The sequence below is a fragment of the Chamaea fasciata genome, unplaced genomic scaffold (assembly GCF_029207755.1).
Source record: "Chamaea fasciata isolate MVZ Bird 193981 ecotype frontalis unplaced genomic scaffold, bChaFas1.0.hap1 SCAF_14, whole genome shotgun sequence".
Taxonomy (NCBI): Eukaryota; Metazoa; Chordata; class Aves; order Passeriformes; family Sylviidae; genus Chamaea; species Chamaea fasciata.
Window position 1 is genome coordinate 13,525,299 of NW_027094099.1, and position 18,596 is coordinate 13,543,894.

The 18,596-nt window shown below is 39.9% G+C and overlaps 1 protein-coding gene across 2 annotated transcripts in view; it reads right to left on the minus strand.

Moving 5' to 3' along the window:
• AGBL1 (AGBL carboxypeptidase 1) overlaps positions 1-18,596 on the minus strand; it is a 265,166-nt gene that overhangs the window by 100,940 nt on the left and 145,630 nt on the right. For both annotated transcript variants that reach the window (XM_066196254.1, XM_066196253.1), the window contains exon 21: positions 17,601-17,777. In XM_066196254.1, the coding sequence (XP_066052351.1) occupies positions 17,601-17,777 (177 nt within the window). The remainder of the gene's footprint in view (positions 1-17,600; positions 17,778-18,596) is intronic.

The following is an 18,596-nucleotide window of genomic DNA, read 5'->3' on the forward strand; positions in this document are numbered from 1 at the left end:
TTCCTTTCCACCTTTTAATAAACAGCATACGAGCAGTAAGGAGGAAACATTCCAAGGGATGAGCTATTCTCCCTTGCCCTACAAGCAGTAGGTAACAGCTCAAGGCAGAAGCTGTGACAGGCACTGCCTGTGCTGGTTTTTTCCACCACCCCTCAGCTCAATAAAGTGCATTGAACAGGACTGCTCAGTGTGAGGAGACTGCCCCGCCCTTCTGCTCCCATCCTGGGTGGAGGAAGGGATGGGACAGAACCTCACAAGGCATTCATCTCCTTTGCTGTCCTGTGGGCTCCCACAGGCAAGCAAGAAAGGCACAAATGGCAGTGCTGTGAGCATGCTGTCCTTCAGAGGATCAGCTGCAGTCCTGTGCACTGCACACCTCCACTCCAATTAGTTACAAATGGAAGGGAACTGAGAGACAGAATTCCCCCCAGCTTTGCATTTATTAAAAGGTCACCAAGGAAATGTGATTTTTTTCTCCTGTGAACACAGATATCAGAAGCTAATGAAATCTGAACTCAGCCACTGCTACATGCATTTTCTTTTCATTCTTCCTTTAGGATTGATCTTCCTTTCCCTTTCACAGGCTACTACAAACTCCCATATGTGCTATGGCAGGGAAGATTTAACAGGAAGGCTGAGGTTATGCACCCCTGCCTTCTTCCCACCCTACCTGCACCACAACTGGGACAGTGGAACCTGGCAGCAGAATGACACAGAGTTCATCATAATTTTAGTTGCACCTTTCCTGGAATAGACCCACAGGGAACATCTATGTGCACTCCACATATCCACACACAAGATTCATGCACTCAGGTAGTAGAATCATAAAATCCTTTAGGTTGGGGAAGGCCTCCAAGATCAAGTTCAATCTTTGTGTTAGACTCAAGCAATGCTAATACCAATTAGCTGTGTTTCATGTTTTGCCCGTAAGCAGAGATAAATGTACATGCACAGATGTACACACAACCTTATGCACACCTTCTTCCAAGCACAATCTCTCGTTTGCACACAGCCAGAATAAGCAAATCCGTGGGAAAATCATAATCATGTACATCCTGTCACTCACCCATGCTCAAACCCCTACAAACCTGCATTCTCTGTCCCAAAGCACACACCCTTCCTGACCCCCACCTCCAGGAATGCAAGAGGTTTGGGAATCAATAACCATTTAGAGCCCTTCAATCCACCACTGTCAAGTTCGTTCTCCCCTATTTGCAGTGACAGACAGGCAGAGTAAAGATGCAGGACATCAGTATGCAGAGGAGGGAAAGTGGGCACTGTGTCAGCATAAAAAGCAGGAAGACACTGCTGAATCCAGTTGAGGTTGTTCTTGCCTCCTGCAACCAACTGAGCAGAGCTGCCACTGTCCCAGAAATCTGCTTTATGCCCAGGACATCAATGCAGAACAGAACAGGGCAATAACCACGGGCCATTTTCCAGAAATAACATAACTGTACATAGGAGAATTCAAAAAGAATCCCATTCACCTGTTTCCAAAGACTAAGCAATGACCTTACCCACATAAAAATGTGCTACATGATCAATATCATACCAAAATGACTTAATGCCATATCCTACAGTGGAGACAGCATGGAGCTAAACACACTTCAAGCACAGCAGGGCACCTTTAGAACTGTCAGGATGCTTTGCTGACCTTTTAAAGAGAATGAACATGCAAATGCAGGGCACAGAAGCCGATACCTCCACCAGTGGATTTCAACGAACTTTGCAGCATTCAGAATAACCAAAAATCTGGCAGTATTCCCAGGGTCTGACATGACTTCTAACCATGTACCTCTGTCACAGCCCAGAGCCTCACCTGCAGAAACAGCATCCAAACATCCCAGAGTTGCTCAAGCTCAGCCCACAACATGGCTTCATTCTCAAAGCCCTGAGTTTACCACTGTATCTATATTCAGAGATCTCAATTCTGCATTACAAACAAATCCTATTATGCCAGGTCTGAATCTCTTCTGGGCAGAGACTAGCATTAATATAAATATAATTACGGTTGTTTAATAAATGTACAATGTCTGCCGATCTATCTCGTTAAATTAACAACAAGAGTGAATTTTGCATTAGTCCTGACAAGGCCTATTTTCAAAGCTGACATTTAATACCAGGCCCCAGTACAAATCATATTTAAGGGTACAAAAATCAATGCATTTGGTGAGACCTAAATGTGTGAAACCACAGAAGCAGTTTTGGTGGCTTGTTGCAGGTACCCAGCCTGTGCAACACTTTTACCTAGAGCTGCTCAGTCAGATAAGAACTTCAAGGCATTGCTGTGTATGTGGAGGTTAGCAGGGTTGCTCCTGACCCAGAAAAATCTTCAATGCTCTGACCCCTGGAAGTCCTTCCAATCACTGAACATACTGGCTTGATCAGAAAAGCGACCTTTCTGTCGCTCTTTCCAAGCCAGCCTGAGCTCCACTTTCAGATCCCATTTATTTCATTCTCTCTCACTGGAAGAGACAGAAGGGCTGCTCTTAAAAGGTCATTACAAAATTGGTGTCCAGCTGCCTACTGCACATTCCCAGTTTTCATCTTTGGTGGAATGGTTCTGTCTGGCAGCACAGGCGACAGGGCTGACGTCAGGTGCCAATTCACCTGGGCACAGGAGAGCTGAAGGTTGTGAACAAGTCACCAAGTAGCTCAGGCTTGTTTGTTTATGTTGTGTTCCAGGGTTGTCTCTCTTCTTCCCCATCACTGCCAGCCAGCCAGGCATACATGCTCTGGGCCATCATGACATGGTTATGCAGCCCTTCTCCCTAACTCACGCAACAGATCCAAGCCCATTGCTCCTCAGGGCTAGAAAGAAAAATATGAGAAAGGCAGTAAAAATAGAATTGAAAGTATAGTATAATGTAAAACAAAACAAAACAAACAAACAGGGCTAAAGTAAACACCATCAGAAATGCTAGATTCATACTCTATTGTTTTCATGTAGAGATAGTAATTCAAACCAAATAATCACACTCGGCTTTCAATTATCTTGCAAGATAAAATCATTTTATTAACTACCAGCTTCCTCTCCAAACCAGAACAAGTCTCTGCACAATCTGCTGAGCAATATCTTTTAACCAAATGACCACTTAAAAAAAAGAAAAATGTACCTATGAGCAACTGCAAACTGCCCTTCTGGATCCTGTGGCAAAAGAAAATCTGTATATATCTGGTCTAAATTATATTTTATCAAATAAGTGATCTCCAGCAGGACTAAGCTGCTGTAAACTGGACAAAATTTCTAGGCTTTTTTTAGGCCCGGTAGTACCCAGCTGTACTTCTCTCCGAAAATCATTTTACAGTATCTTCCTCAAACTCATAATAAAACACCTTTTTCATTGCTGAATCTTTGATTCAATTTCATTGTGGAATTCAGTCATTACTTCCAGCACCCCCAAAGGAAACTTTCTGCTTTATTCATAAAGCTAAGAGAAGGTAGGAAACAGGAAGAGATTTGGTGAGAAATGTTTTGAGAAGGACGCATTTTCTAAGACAAAGCCTCTTTGTGAGAGCATCATAGGATACAGGTGACCTTTCTCAGGAAGAGCTGCTCAGCTCTTGGGTGATGTTTTTGATCAGACCCTACAAGAAAAATATCCTTGCAAGTTGAGCTCCCTTCTTCCCTACGAGGGATGGGGGCTGTTCTATTTTAGATGAGTACCATTGCTCCTGGGTTGTGCAATTAAGTCTCTTTCTGGCTCAAGGAACTTCTCTTATTTACACAAAATATTACAACTCTTACATGAGAAGCAGGGAGAAGTTCAACAAAAGACCTTCTAGCAATCTAAATCCTTGCTTTGAAGAAGGCAGATTGGAATCTGAGTTTTCTTCAGCCAAAAGAGGGTAGTGACCTGCTCTGTGATCAGCTGTTTTCAATTTTTGCAAGTTATTTTAAAAGGCTGTGTTTTCACCTTAGTGCAAAATGGGAACATTGGCTTGAAATATCAGAAGATTTCAAAGACAACACCTGCTTTCCCCAGCTACATATCAATATTTTTATCTCCTGTGGCAAAAGGTGCTGAGAAAGTGTTGACTGTGGTGATGATGACGACAATAGAAAATGAGGCAAAGCATCTTCAGAGGCATAAGTCCTAGCATCAGCCTAGTAAGAATTTGGTCTCTAAATCCAATCCCTAAAGCAAAAAAATTGTACTAGGGCTAAGTATACAGTTGACAGAGTAGAAAGTTTCCCATTTCTGGGTCAAGTAACAAACTGAGTAACTCTGTCTTACAGATGCCAATCCATGGCAGACAGAAAAGGTCATGGAAAGAAGCAGTTTGTTCCCTTTGCTTTTAGCCCAGTGACCTAATAAATCCCAGAAGGAAGAAATGATAAGGGCAAAGATAATCAGCTTTTAGTATCATCATTATTGAAAACACCCAGACAGGAACCATAATCTTTGAAAAGATTAACATGGTAATGGGTGGAAAAAGAAATGCCTCTAACAAATTAAAGGCACTACTTCAATAAAGGCATCTGTTTAAAAATCTTATCCATGCACTAATTTCTATAGTAGTGTTCCAGAACTTATTTTCTGGTGATGGTCTCAAATACTTTCCTACTGTTCTAAGGACTGACTGCCATGAATTTTTACTCTTTATCTTCTTATATCCATTTCCAACATTACAATGGCTTGTGCCTATTTTCCCTATTTTCTTTGTTCAGGGAAAATAAATCTATGCTATTATTCTTCACAAGATTATTTTCATGAGCCACATTTAGGGAAATGACCTCTACTGTTGTTTACTCATTACATTCAGAAATACTAGTAAACAATTAGTGCTAACAAACAAGTAACTGAGACTGAAATAATAGAAATCTGTCTCACTATAATCAATCACGTAGATTTTTTCATCAGTATTATGAGTCACTGTCCTCTACACTAATTATTACTTTCTTTTTGCTACTCAACCAGCATCATGTTTAACTGAACATGTCCTCAATCCTTGATTAGAGAATTGTGCCTTTTTGGGTATGTCACAAAATCCTTTTTAGAAAAGGACTAATTTCTATTCATAATACTTCCATTTTTTTTCCTCTTGTGGTCTGCTTTAACTCTAATTTCTTCAGCTCTGAAAAATCACCCTTATTACGGAAAAAATATACAAGAAAACCTTTTAATAGGAACACTGTCCCCTGCCCACATTAAATGTAACTGGGTCATGATCACTGGTGTCTAGGTAACCACAAACTCCCACAACAAAGATTAATTCATCATTTCCTGTTACAAAGTAGTCCAGAATAGAACTGCAGTGGATACTACATCTTTTGTGTTACAAATTAGTCATCTGTAATGTTTGGAATCTTTAATAGTATTTACTGCTGCCTCACCAAATCTCAAGTAGATCTCACCCCTACTGAAACCCATGGCTACACATTCACTTTTTCTGCATGGAATACAAGTGTTTTTGAGGTAGCTTATCCCATTTTCTACTTTAATTCAGTGTGCCAAGGAGGATCATTTCCCAGCCTTTGCCATCTTACCTGCAGTATGTAGACCTCAATTATCAGTAAATGAAGATGTAGCACACTGCCATTCCCCTCATCCCAGCCAGACATGCTGCTGCCTTTTCTGTCCTCCCCAAGCAGGGAACAGACCAATAGCCAGAGGTGTTTAAATTCAAGAATTTCCAAAATTTTCCTAGCAGGTTCCAGTGCAGCCAGTTAAATTACACATTATCAACAGAGATGATCTTTCAATTAGTCTTGCTCATTATGCTTTAGCAGTAGTGTGGAGACATTTGAGAAATTATGGCATCTGCAATTTTTCCTGCACTGGTTCAGTTTATTTATGACAAAGTGTTTGAGTTTGAACTGCATTTGTTTTCATAGGGCTTTCTCCCCTACCACTTTTGAAAGGTTAGTTCTCTTCCTCCAAAGTGCATGGCTCACTTCTCCAAAAAAGGTCTTCTGCTTCAGATCGGTTTAGGCAACCAGTAATCATCTTTCATTCCTCCCTTGATTTACACCTTTAAAAAACTCTCTGGTAAAATCACCAACGTTTTTGTCTTTCCTTTTCATCAAAAGCCCTGAAGAATCCTGTCATATAGAACTCCACTCTGCCATCTGTTCCCAAAATGCATCATCCAAACGTGCCTTTGCATCTCATACTTCTGGTCTAGACAGACAATCCAGTGTCATGTTGTGCTCGTGTTTACTCCTCTGTCCACTCTTGCTAAGTGAGGCTCATTGATGGCAACTACTTGGTTGAAAATATCCCAGTGGTTGGTTGTTTTGCAGCAAAAGACATTCAGAGATATTGCAGCAAAAGACATTCAGAGATATCCTTCTAATTCTCTATAGAGAAAAGTATCACACATCATCAGCATCAAAAGTCTCTAAATTCTCTTTCTTCTCTTGGCTGTAAGTAACCAACATTTATTATTATTATTATCACTATTATTTCTACTATGTTCAGCCTTGTCAGGTCTGATCCTTCCATGCTTATGACAACTATGCAAATGATTTCTGAATTGTCCCCAATATCTGCATCTCTGCATGTTGCACGCTGTGCCAAAATGTCTCTTTCTAGACCACATATCTTCACTTGTAGATCTCCCACCATCTGGCAGCACATGTATTCCTTAGACAAAAATTAGAATATAACACATCCAAGGCAGCTCACAGCATTTTTAGGGGTTTTTATTTCATCATCCATATGCAGTATGCAATGCAGGGTCTTACCTAAAGATAAGCCATAAAACTTCAAATTCCATTCCAAACTCTCCTGCTAGGCTTATCAATTTCTGTCTCAGAGTTCATCTGGCATAAGCATACCCCCAAATTTACAAGTTTATCACACACAGAAGAACATATTTCTGCTCTGGTATTCAACATGAAAGTGTTTACAATTTAGTTTGGTTTAATTTACTTTAGAAATGAGTTAAGCCAAATTTAATTAAGGCCACCTTAATTCTGCTTCAGTCTGTTGACATGTAGCTTAATGTGGTTTAGCACAAGAATTTCCACTTGCACCTTTAGCTAATTCAGAGGCACTTTCCTGCATGTTCTAATATAGACAAACTATTAAAGAATTAAGCATGTTTAATTAATTATCAAAAAAGATAGAAAGGTCGCTTAGGTTGCATTGTGTAAGTACCTCCAAGAGAACAAACTCTAAGTTACTAAAGGTCTCTCTAAACTAGCAGAGAAAAATAGCACAAATGCAGCTAAAACATCAGGCAGATGAATTCAAATGAGAATAAGGTAATAATATTTAACAGTTACTGACACCTAGAAAATACCAAGGGACCAGATAGATTTCCAATCCCGTGATATTCTCAAATCCAGCCTGGATATTTTTCTGTTTACACAAACACAAGTGAACAGGCTTTGTACAAAGCCGCCCGGGTGAAGCCCAAAGCCTTATGATGTACAAGAGATCAAACCAGAAGAACTAACATTCTCATCTAAGCATCAAAGCTTCATGAATATGGTATTAAAATTCCGTTTTCAGTGCTTGATACCTGTCCCAGTAACTGCAGCCTCCCCTGCTATGGGACAGGCTACACCTGGACATGGCAGAGGAGGGCAGGAGCACTGAGCTCCCTTTGCTCTTGCTATGATGTCTGGTATGGGACCACAACAATCTGGAATACTTGTCAAGTCAATCTTCAGTCCAGACTTGAGTCAGAATTACAGAAAGGCAGAGAGGCTGTGGAGCTGTGCTGCACAGGACACTGTTATCATACCTAAGGAGCTGCAGTAGGAGCAGAATTTCAAGATGTGAACTCCTGCAATACCCACCTTCTCTAGCTGGCAGACCTGACTCTCACTCGAGGACAAGCCCACCACCCAGCACAGTTTGCAGACACACAGGTATTATTTATGATGTTTAAAGTACCAGGCAAGGGCACAAGTTCTGATTTAAGAAAAAAAAAAAATACACCAGCACTCAGTCAGAAAGAAAGGAATTCACTACTGTCAGTGCAGAGAAATAATAATCACATATGCTATACTGGGCAACTGGAAACTATTTTTGTGGTAGGAGAAACATAGAGAAAAGGTAACAATTAGTAAAAGAGTTCAGCACACCTGAAGAATAAAAAAAATAAACCTGAACTGGAAACAAAACAAGGAAATGAACCAAGCAGACAAGTGCTGGGTAGAACCAGGATGTATCTGCAGATTTGGAGGGTGAAGAGAATGAACACACCATCTAGTGTGATTTTAAGGGAGACCAGACCAGGGGACCTGGATAACACAGTAGATAATAGAGGCATGAGGATGGCAGTGAGCATAGATACAGAGCTGACAGATAAGCAAACTGGGAACTAATGCAGCTGTGGGAAGCACATTTTACAAGCATACAGAAACCGGCAAAAGGAAGATTATATTTCAAAATACGGTTTATGCTTAATAACAGACAGCATATACATATTATAGGCATCAACTGGTAGAATGCACTGCTGCAGGAAGCCCCGTCTGATAAAAGATTGCAAAAGAGAATGAAAAAGTGATAATTAATCACAGAGAATGTAGCTCATTACTCCAAGTTTTTTGAATGACAATCAGGGCTCATAGTGTATGAAGCAGAGGAGAGGCAGGTCAGGCTGGTAGGATTATTTCCTTTCTGCGTCTTAGTGTAATTGAATCAGTTGCCTTGTGGGCAGGTTTTGTTTTCTTCAGAGCCATGAGGAAACAGTGTCTGCATGAAGCAGGATACCTGATTATATGGACCAGTGATCTGATCCAGCATGGCAAATGTTATGATCCTATGAGGAAAGAAATTCATCTTTACAGAAAATCCTGTAATCAAAAACTTCGAACTTTAGATGCTTCTAAAAATCCACGCACAGTCAAAGGCAAACATGGCTCTTTTAGCCTGTGCTTTTCCACCTACCCATTCTTATTTTCCATGCCTGAGGAGTTCATGATTAGACTAGGAGCTTCATCAAAGGGCAATTTTCAGCTGCCAAATAGATTTGTACAATAAATCCACATGGGGCCAGATTAACAAGCAAGAGAGACATCAGAAATCAAAAAGCTAGCTGCTGTAATTCCCCAGAAAACTTGAAAGGATGATGTGCAATGATATTTGGGCTTTTAAAGGGGCACCATGGAAATGCTGTGGTTAGTTTTCATTAGGAATGTTGCTTTTCTATTCCTTATCCTTCCCAAGAGGTTTTTCTTTAGAAGACTGAGATCCCATGCACAATTCAAGGTCACACCATTCCAGATTTCTTGGAGGACTTCAAATAAAATAGTAATATTTCATCCAGAAAAATTACATGCCTGTGTGTGACTGCAGTCGTCTGATTTGTCAGTATAATATTTTAAAAAGAAAATGAGAAATAATCTTTAAACATTGGGTTTGCTTTATTTTTATACATTTTTTGTCTGCACTAATAATTATACTATGAATACAGTTAAGGCTTTAACATCTGAAGTCAAACCAGGTCCTCAGCTATGCCCATAAACTGAATAAATACAATTCAGAGATTAGCCTGACCATAAATTGCTAGGCATTTTCAGCCTCCTGGCACTACTAAAGACTGTTTGACTTCCAAGCATGACAGCACTGATTTTAATACTAGGAGGGCTTGTTCCTCCTTACAGCACATGGACAAACCTAGTCCCTCAATCACAAGGTGACAGCATTTGTTGTTCTTGTGTCTCCACATGAGTACACTGGTTTTGTTCATTTTCAGATGGGGACACGATAGCAGTCACTTGTCAGCAGGGTGAAAATACAGAGGGGAGCCATTGATTCATGTCTTGTTCCCTCACAAAATACAATTTCTTCTCCATACAACCCCAAATGCAATAGCAAATAGCTTTTTTTTTTGCTTCAAGTGCCTGGGTTGCCCAGATTGGTAATGTCAAAACCAGGGATTCTTCTACCTAGTCCTGTTCTTTCAAATGCTGGAAGATGGATATGACAGGACACTTGCACTTCTGATTCTATGCAGTCTTGTTGCTCATCCACTTCGTAGAGAAACAGTTTGATAGCCCCTGTCAGTACGTATCAACTCCATTCTGGAGTGCAGATTTGGAATATGGGAAGACTGGCTTGCAACCAAGTATCTGGGGAAGTGCAAAAGCAGCTGAGGGGGAAAAAAATCCCATAAACAAGCTACAAACATCAGTTGTTTACAACACACTGGGGAAAAAAAAGAAATCTAAAGGAAGATCAACATTCAAGATAAGCATTATTCAAGATGATGCCTGTTTTCCATTCCCCAGCCCTATGGAGCTTGCTATGTCCCTAGGTTTAATAAAAAGCCAGCTACCAGCAAGGACACACCATTAACATTGTTAACATCATAAGCAAGTGGAAGAAATGCAGGAGATTTTCAGAATTTGTTGGAATAAGCTCACCAAGGGTGAGTCCCAAGCAGAAGGGGTAAAACAGCAGAGATCATATAACTGTTTGACAGTGGAAAAGGGTGGGCCAAAAAGGAGGTACATGACAGCTCTACTTTTGTATTCTACATGCCAGCCATGTCCACTGAATCTCAACAGGGCTGGATACCTCCCAGCTTTGCAGAGCCAAATCTATTATGATCTCACCTCTGTTGTCATATTTTATTGTGCTGTAATTTAACCATATGGCATGGGACGTCTTCTCAAGGTCATAGCAAGTCAGGGATACAGCTGGCTCAACATCTCAGGAGAAAGAATTATCAAAACAAGATGTGAGAAATTAATTTAGTATCTTTGTTCATGATCCAGTTAGCACCAGTGACCATCCTGCGTCATACATACTAAAAGAAATTAATTCAAACATATCTTTCCTTGGGTACTGAGCAATAATGAGAAGGAATAAAATACTGTTTCCCAGTGCCCCTGATAATTTCTTGCATTGGGTTTTAGTGCTTCCTGGGTGCTCTGGGGACGGGGAGGCTAAAGAAAGCTCTGTGATGTCCTTCTCCAGCATCTTTCTCCCCTGTTTAAAGGAACAATGTGAGTTCAAGCACCATGGAACATTCCTCCATCCCCCAACACTCAGATCTTGCAGCCCAGGAACAGCAAAGCAGATGGGCTGAGCAACAACTGAAACCCACTGCAGCAGGTGCTGGGAAGGACTTTTAACAAAACGCCTTTCAAGGCAGCATCCATGGGACACCTCACCAGATGGAGCAGTTCAGGTGGCCACCGCTGCACCGACTTCTTGAAAGAGTCAACGAATCATTCAGTCATGGCAGGGAAATGTTTGTACAGCAGCAAACTCTGCCTACTGGACAACAGGCCCATGGCTTTTCCAGAGTCATTCACAAAACACCAACATTTGGCAAACGTGGAAAGAAGGGCTGAGTGTTCTCAGCAGAAATTTTAATAATAATTTTAATTAGATTAATGCCAGAAAATGAGTTTTCACCCTATATAGGGCTTGAAATCCCCAAACCAATTCCCCTGTCAAAAAAAAAAAAAAAAAACAAAAAACCACAAAAAAAACCAACAAAAACAAAACCAAAAATTTTAAAAACCCCCCCAAAACCCCCAAAACCCAAGAAAGAAGCCTTCTTCACATGTGATGATAAGAAAAATGACCCTCCTCAATGACTGTTGGTTTCCAAAACAGCAAGGTTAAACTGACTCTGGAATGGATCAGGAATTAGGAAAACAGAACATGGAGATTAACATTTCCTTCCTCCAAACTTTACAGAATAATTTAAATGCATATAAATAGCCCTCCCATATGGCAACATTGAGTGCCCTCAACAAAAATTAGCAGATGGCAAAAACATCCGTGACTTTTGGAAACAGAGATGGTATTTACACCTCTTGTAGTATTGGTCACACCTGCCTTAATACAACTTATGTTGTAAGACATAAGACATCAATACATATATTAGACATAAGACATTAATACATAGAATAATAAGGCATTAATACAATGTCTTATTCCCCATCAAGAAAGATGAGATCTGCTGGGGTGGTCCTACAGGCAAACTCTGGATTTTGTGTAGATATAAGGCCCAAAGAATCCCTACAGTGTTCTGTAATTTGCTCTTCCAAACAATCTGAGAGCCAAAATCAACACACCTCCAAACAGATCTGAGCACAGTTAAGATGTGATTTCTTAGTTAGCATCCTGTCAAATAATAAAACAAACAAACCAATTAAAAAAAAGTTAACAGGGGGAAATGTTCCTGCAGTTCATCTAAGAATTTCATATAAGAACTTTATGAGAACCTTGTAGATTTAAGTGTCTACAAGAAGGAGAAACACCCACTATCTCCTGATTTGTTTGCTCAGAAACCTCTTCTCTCTTCCCCCACTTCCTAAATACCATTAGTCCCTACAAAGCTCTGTGAAGTGAGGCCCCCAAGCCTAAAAGGTACAATTAGAATATCTTACAAAATGAATCACCAATGAATTAGTGCAAGGGATGGGCGGAAGTAACAGAGGCAGGAAAATACAGCAAATAGGATGCAAACTTTTGCCTTGGATAACAACTTAAGAAAAGGGAAGAAAAACAACACCCTTAATTTGAAACATCAGTCCTTAGATTAATATTAGATGATTTTTTTTCTATACTTTTCTTGCTGTTACAGCTGCTTCCAATTTGAGCCACATTGGACCAGAACTGGAAGCAGACTTCTCAGAAAGAAAAATTATTCTTTCTTATTCTGAGTGTCTGCTTTAGAATGAGATCTCTAGAGCACTGAGGGTCAGCTAAAGAGCACACATTTTAGAGATGGTTTTTTTTTAAAGAAAGAAGCTTTTGAATGCTTTTGAGACTTACTCATATTCAGGAAAAGTATAAGCTCTGGGGCACAAAAGAAATCAGAAATTGGAAAGAGTCTGTAAGACTTGCAAAGATGATGTAATCATTTTCCAGAAATGTACACCAGAAAGCATAGAATATATCCCATTTCTTTATTTTTTCTGTCTACAACTACTTATCAGACATTCTTTATGGCAGGAATATTGCTGAAATTATTTTTGTTGGTGGCTGAATACTGGCAAGAGGCCAAATTAAAATTATTTGCAAGTTTCTCCACCAGACTTCCAATTACAAGAACAATATAGATCTTACTGGAGAACAGAAGCAGCATCATGTGACCTGCAAACTCCATCAAAACAACTCAATTTCTGACTATTAACTGTAATAAACTGCTTATGAATAAAACATATGTAAAAAATTCCTTACAGAAATTTGGTAAGTAATCTTCAAAAGTAAGGAAGATAAAGAAATATTTAATTGTGCACTGATAATTATGAAAAAATAGTGCTGCAATTCAGTGGTCAATCCTGCATGGGCAACAATTTGGCTCATCTGGGCAGAGAGAAATCAAACCAGAGCAGGCCTCTTCTGAGGGATGAGAAAGAGAGGAGGCTTTCATCTTGGCATATAGCTTTAGTTCAGCCACCCTTCCATGGCAAATCACTGATTCATCACTCATTTAAATATGTCAGCCCATGCTGATCAGGCTAAAGGGGATGGATAATATTAGATCTTCTAATTAGACTAGCTGTCATCACTTCTGTCCTGCAAAGATTTTTTGAATTCATATCAAGAGTGTCTCATGAACTGTATGACCACACTGGTCAGTGCTGAGGTCTCCAGTTCCAGGGTCTCTGCAAAGGGGTGGCTTTTCCCTCTAATCAAGTCCTGTGAGAAAATTTGAGTTATTCAATCCCTCTGACTCAGAAGAATTAAAATGGACAGTTAAAAAATTATTTCTCAGCTCTCCCAAAAGCTTTCTTCAAAGAGGGATCTGTAAAATCTCCTTCATAGGATACTGTCAAGATACCTGCAATAATTTTAAAACTCATTTGTTACTTCTTGTTGTCTATAATCTGTTTGAAGCAAAAAGCTAAACTCTTACTTCCATTAGTACTCCAGCCCTGTGATCAGGCACACCATGTCAAGGAAACTGCTTTTCCAATGTAACGTGTACACAGAGAGCATGAACCTCGATTTTTTTAGATTAGCTTTATTACCAAGACATATGGTTTGAAACTCAGCTGTACATTCTGGCACTAAAGGTATTAACTTGGAGGATGATGGATGCAGTAATGAAAGGAACAGCACAGTGGAATATGCTTCAGAAGGGTCCTAATTAGCAAGCGAGGTAACGAGGAATCAGGAAGAATGGTGAAAGAGTGTAACATGACAGAACAGTAATTCTTCTGGACTCATGGCTGTGCCTGTACTCCCAACCCCTCACAGCACAGCCTTGCAGTCAGACTTTTCAAAACCAAAAATGACAAGGGGGCTCTGCATCCCACAAAAGGGAAGCAACAATTAAAATCGAGTTAAGATGGAGGGGTAAATTCTCCAACAAGGGAGCAACACAGTCGTCACATGAGCAAAGAAATGATAAGATGTTTATTATTTTATTATTGATATTTTCTGGTTTGACCACCGGGTTGCAAACCGGCAGAAACAGGAGGCAAAACTGCCTGTGAAACTTCCTTACTTTGTTTTTAGCAACTTTCAAATGGAGAGAGGGCTCCTCCAAGATTGATTTGGGCAATCCAGACAAGATGAAAAAGAGTTTGAATATTTTACCACCACCTTCTCTTGTTCCTAGGTTGAACAAAACCTTAGATAAGATCAATAGTTTCTTTAGTTTTATGTTTCGCTTCCTTAAGGGTAGTTGGCTTATTGCATTTCCATTGATCACACAGACAGGGAGATTCGTCAGACAAACCATCTCTGTTCTCCTTTCATTTCCACCCTCCTCTCCATTTGAAATCAAATGACTTAAAGGAAGCTGGGGTCACTATTGTTTCTCATTTACATATCAATAGCACCCAATTCCTGCCCTATCTTTCAGTCACTAAATTCTTTTAAAATTTCAGTCCAAGTGAGGGGACACATTTCAGGGGAAGAACTCTCACAGCTTTTCTACCAGGAAAACTGAGTTCTGGTTTACCTCAGCTCTTCCTCGACCTGTGGTGAGATGAGGTACACTCACCAGCCTTGTGCAATTAATATTTCAACCTCTTGTAGCCTCTCTACAGCTTTCTTATTCTTCCTAATTCCTTTGGGCAATCCCCATCAGATGTCTCTGTGCAGCTCCAAGTGCTGTACCTGTGCTCACCGACAGCAAAGCAGCTCCTTCAATGAATTCTTCTCTAACAGAAGTCTGACCTCTTATTCACTGAATGATGCTGGACTTGGGAGCCTCTGCTGCATTTATCAAGATGTTTTAAATCCTAACTGCTGTTTGTATTGTACTTCAAGGTGTAAAAGCAAAAAAAACCCAGCAAACAAACATAAGGGTGTGCCTGTCCAGGGGATATTCTGGAAATATTCCTACAGGGAGATCAGTCACATGCAATTAAAAAACTGACTCAATGATCCACAGTTAAACAAATCTTCCAAACCAAATGTCAGAAAGCCCTGAGCACGGGAGGTTGACATCTTCTCTGTGAGCATTAGTGTCACTCTACTGCTTAGACACACATCCACCTTCAGCGTCCAAGAGTGAACAAGTTGTGTTGAAGCCACTAGAAAAACATGACCTCTTATGAGATCAATTTCCAGTTTACAAGAATGATTTTAGAGCTCCAAGATACTGATGAAGTAGCTTTAGTTTGATAGATGGAGGCTGAGGATTAAATGGTATTTATGCAACAAAATCTTCAGTTCAGTCTGTCAGTTCCACACTCTTACTAATTCACTTGTAAGAGCAAGTAAATACAACCAACTCTAAAGATCACTAAAATGAAGAGGAAATAGCTTATAAGTATCCATTTTCTGGAAGAGATACTGTATGTAGTTATATGCAGCTCCAGTAAAATCAACATAAGAAATTATATTCTTTTTGGATACTTACAAGTTGGGTACTTAGTGCATTAGGAAAAATACAGTGGAAATACTTTAAATCTGACAGAATCATAGAAGCTGCAATAAGTATTTGTCTTATCCTTATGCTAGAGAAATTGTGAAGAAATTCTTCATAATGGGAATATTCATGTATCTTTCATCTTTGAGATAAATAATAACCTTAAACAAACAAACAAACAAACAAGCTCAAAAAACCAGACAAGAATATGTGACCTCAAAAACATAACCCAGTGATCCAACAAAGATTCAGCTTTTCAAGGCATGCATAATGGAATTTTCAGAACTGCTTTACAGCTTTCAGACTTCCTTGAGGAACACGGGAACATTGGATTCTCTCACCAGTCACAAACCCTCACATGTGAACTTGCTCTTGTCCTCAGTGTCTGGTTGTGGCCCTGATCAATATCAATAAAGAGGACAAGAAGGAACATAGAAAATCATTTCATACACTTTAAGAGATTTCTCTTCTTTCTGTTTTAAGCATTTAATGGCACACATGAAGCAAGTTTGGTTAAAGACCTCACAGATGCTGATGGAGAGCAAGTCATTAGATATCAATAAAATCTGATGTGTCACTGGTTTCAGGTCTTACTGTGGTTATCTAAGAAATCAGTGAAATTCTCCTCTACAGAGATCATTTGGAGCTGTGTCATTGATTTCAGTCAAAGGAGATTTCCCCCCACTGTCTAAAAAGATTCAAACCCACTGTCTTGACCTGTGGTGCCTATTAAAAAGCCATTAGCACTTCTCAGGAGTAAGAAGTGTTAGATATAATTGCCCTGGGCATTACACTCTCTTGATTTTAACAGTCTGCCTTTTTCTAATCCTGCCTTTCCTGTTCTGGAATTGATGTGTGTATAGTAGACCATGGTTAAAACAGCAGCTGAATACTTCCTGCTACATTCTAGAGAGAGGTAAAAGGATTAGTATAGAGCTTACAAAGATAATAATTTGAATGTCTTATTAATTAATTGTTATTTGTAATAATGGCTCTTTCCTTAAGGGTCTTTCAGGATCTTTAACTGCTTATTAATGTTGTACAGATAAGGATTGCTCCCTAGTGGAAGAAATGAGGTGGAATGTAGAAGCCTTTCAAATGAAAGCAACAGGTTTGGAATAAGAAAAAGAAAAAAAAAATCATTTGAATGAATGGAGAATTATGATCACTCAAATACAATTACCTGACTTTATCCTGTATGCTTAAAAACTGCCAGGAGAACTCCCAGACTGATGCCTGATGCATTTGGTACAAGTACAGCCCTTCCTACCAACCTCATTTGATGTGGAATCCAGGTCTGTCTAGATCACAGTCTCATGTATAGCTTGAATTCTCTGACAACTGTCAAAAGTAGCCTTAGATTGGCTGCCTCTGCCTGTCAGGAACAGAAAACTCCAAATGTAGGATTTTCAGTGGAGGCTCTTAAACTCAGCCATTTAGGCAGTGAGCCTGTACCAACGAGTATTCCAGTTAATTACCTTCGAATTAGGCTCAAAAATGTCCATATGACCTGCCAGAACTTTTATTACAAGACTCTGAAAGCCCTTGCAAGGGTAAGTCCCTATATCATCCCCAAAATATTCCTTTCTTCAGCTCAGTGCTTTTGGCTGCAGACTGGAGTTTCCTTTTATTTCCCTGCTGAATGAAACCTCAGAGAAGGACTCTACTTTCTTGGCATGGAAGGTAAAAGAATGAGGCATAAAAGAATGAGATTCCCCTGAAAAGAAATCCTGGCTACATGGGTCTGGAGAGAGCACACAGTGCTCAGCAATGGCCATCTCCTCCGTCCAAGTTCATGAGGTGTGGATTAGCAGGGTGGCAAAGGGTTTTTTGAAGGATTTACTCACTCTGTAGAGCCCGTGGCTGCAGCTGCAGTAGGTGCTTTCCATGGTGTAGCTCCTCAGCACCCCCATTTCCTTCCACACCACCACACGCGCCGTCGACGCCCGGGACTTCTCCACCAGGAAGCTGCAGCTGTTCATGACAAATGCAGGGGCCACTTTGTCCAGGATTTTGGGAAGAGTCTGGGAGAAAATGAATTGAACAGATGTGCATGTGCTGATATCACACACACCCATACAGAGAGACCTGTGTTTTAATGAGGCAAAAATAAAATCTAGCCATAGATACTGAGAGCTCCAGCCGGTGCATTATCTCCATCCCATGTGAAACCCTCAGATTCTGACTTTTGTTTCATTCCAAAGACTAAAATGCAAAATTGCTGTAGACTTGACATATCTCACTCAAAATCAAACATTTGTACACCCAATAGTTTGGGTGGAGTGCTTAAATCAGTTTTGTTCTCAAGCTGCTTCAACCAACCTACACCTTCTTGTTGAGCTGCCAAGAGTCACAGCTCAGTACCTGACATCCCTGTTCTCCCCTCTATAGTTTTATTATAACCCCTCCCACCATAAATTCAGGGTCTGACAAGGGATTGAGCCATGGGAGGAATTTTGTCTGAAGCTGGTATAGAGCAGAGAAAGGGGATCTGTTTCCTCGTAAAACATCACACATAATTATGTGAAAATAAAGCTCAGCATTTAAGTAACTTGCATTGTGAAGCAAACCAAAATATTTTCTTCCAGGTCCAAACAATGTATTTTATACAGTTCACTTAAAGAATCACAATTAAAAGTAATAACAAAACCAGCAAATATTACACCTTAGCCCTAAGTGATTTTCTTACTCTCAAAATCATATTTCCCAAAAAAGTCTACAAGCATGCCTGAAACATCAAATATTCCATCAGTCAAGAGGCAACAATTACTTAGCCATTACAGAGGGCTAAATGTGTTATTTTTACACTCTATAAAAATAGATAACAGCTACATAGGGCAACC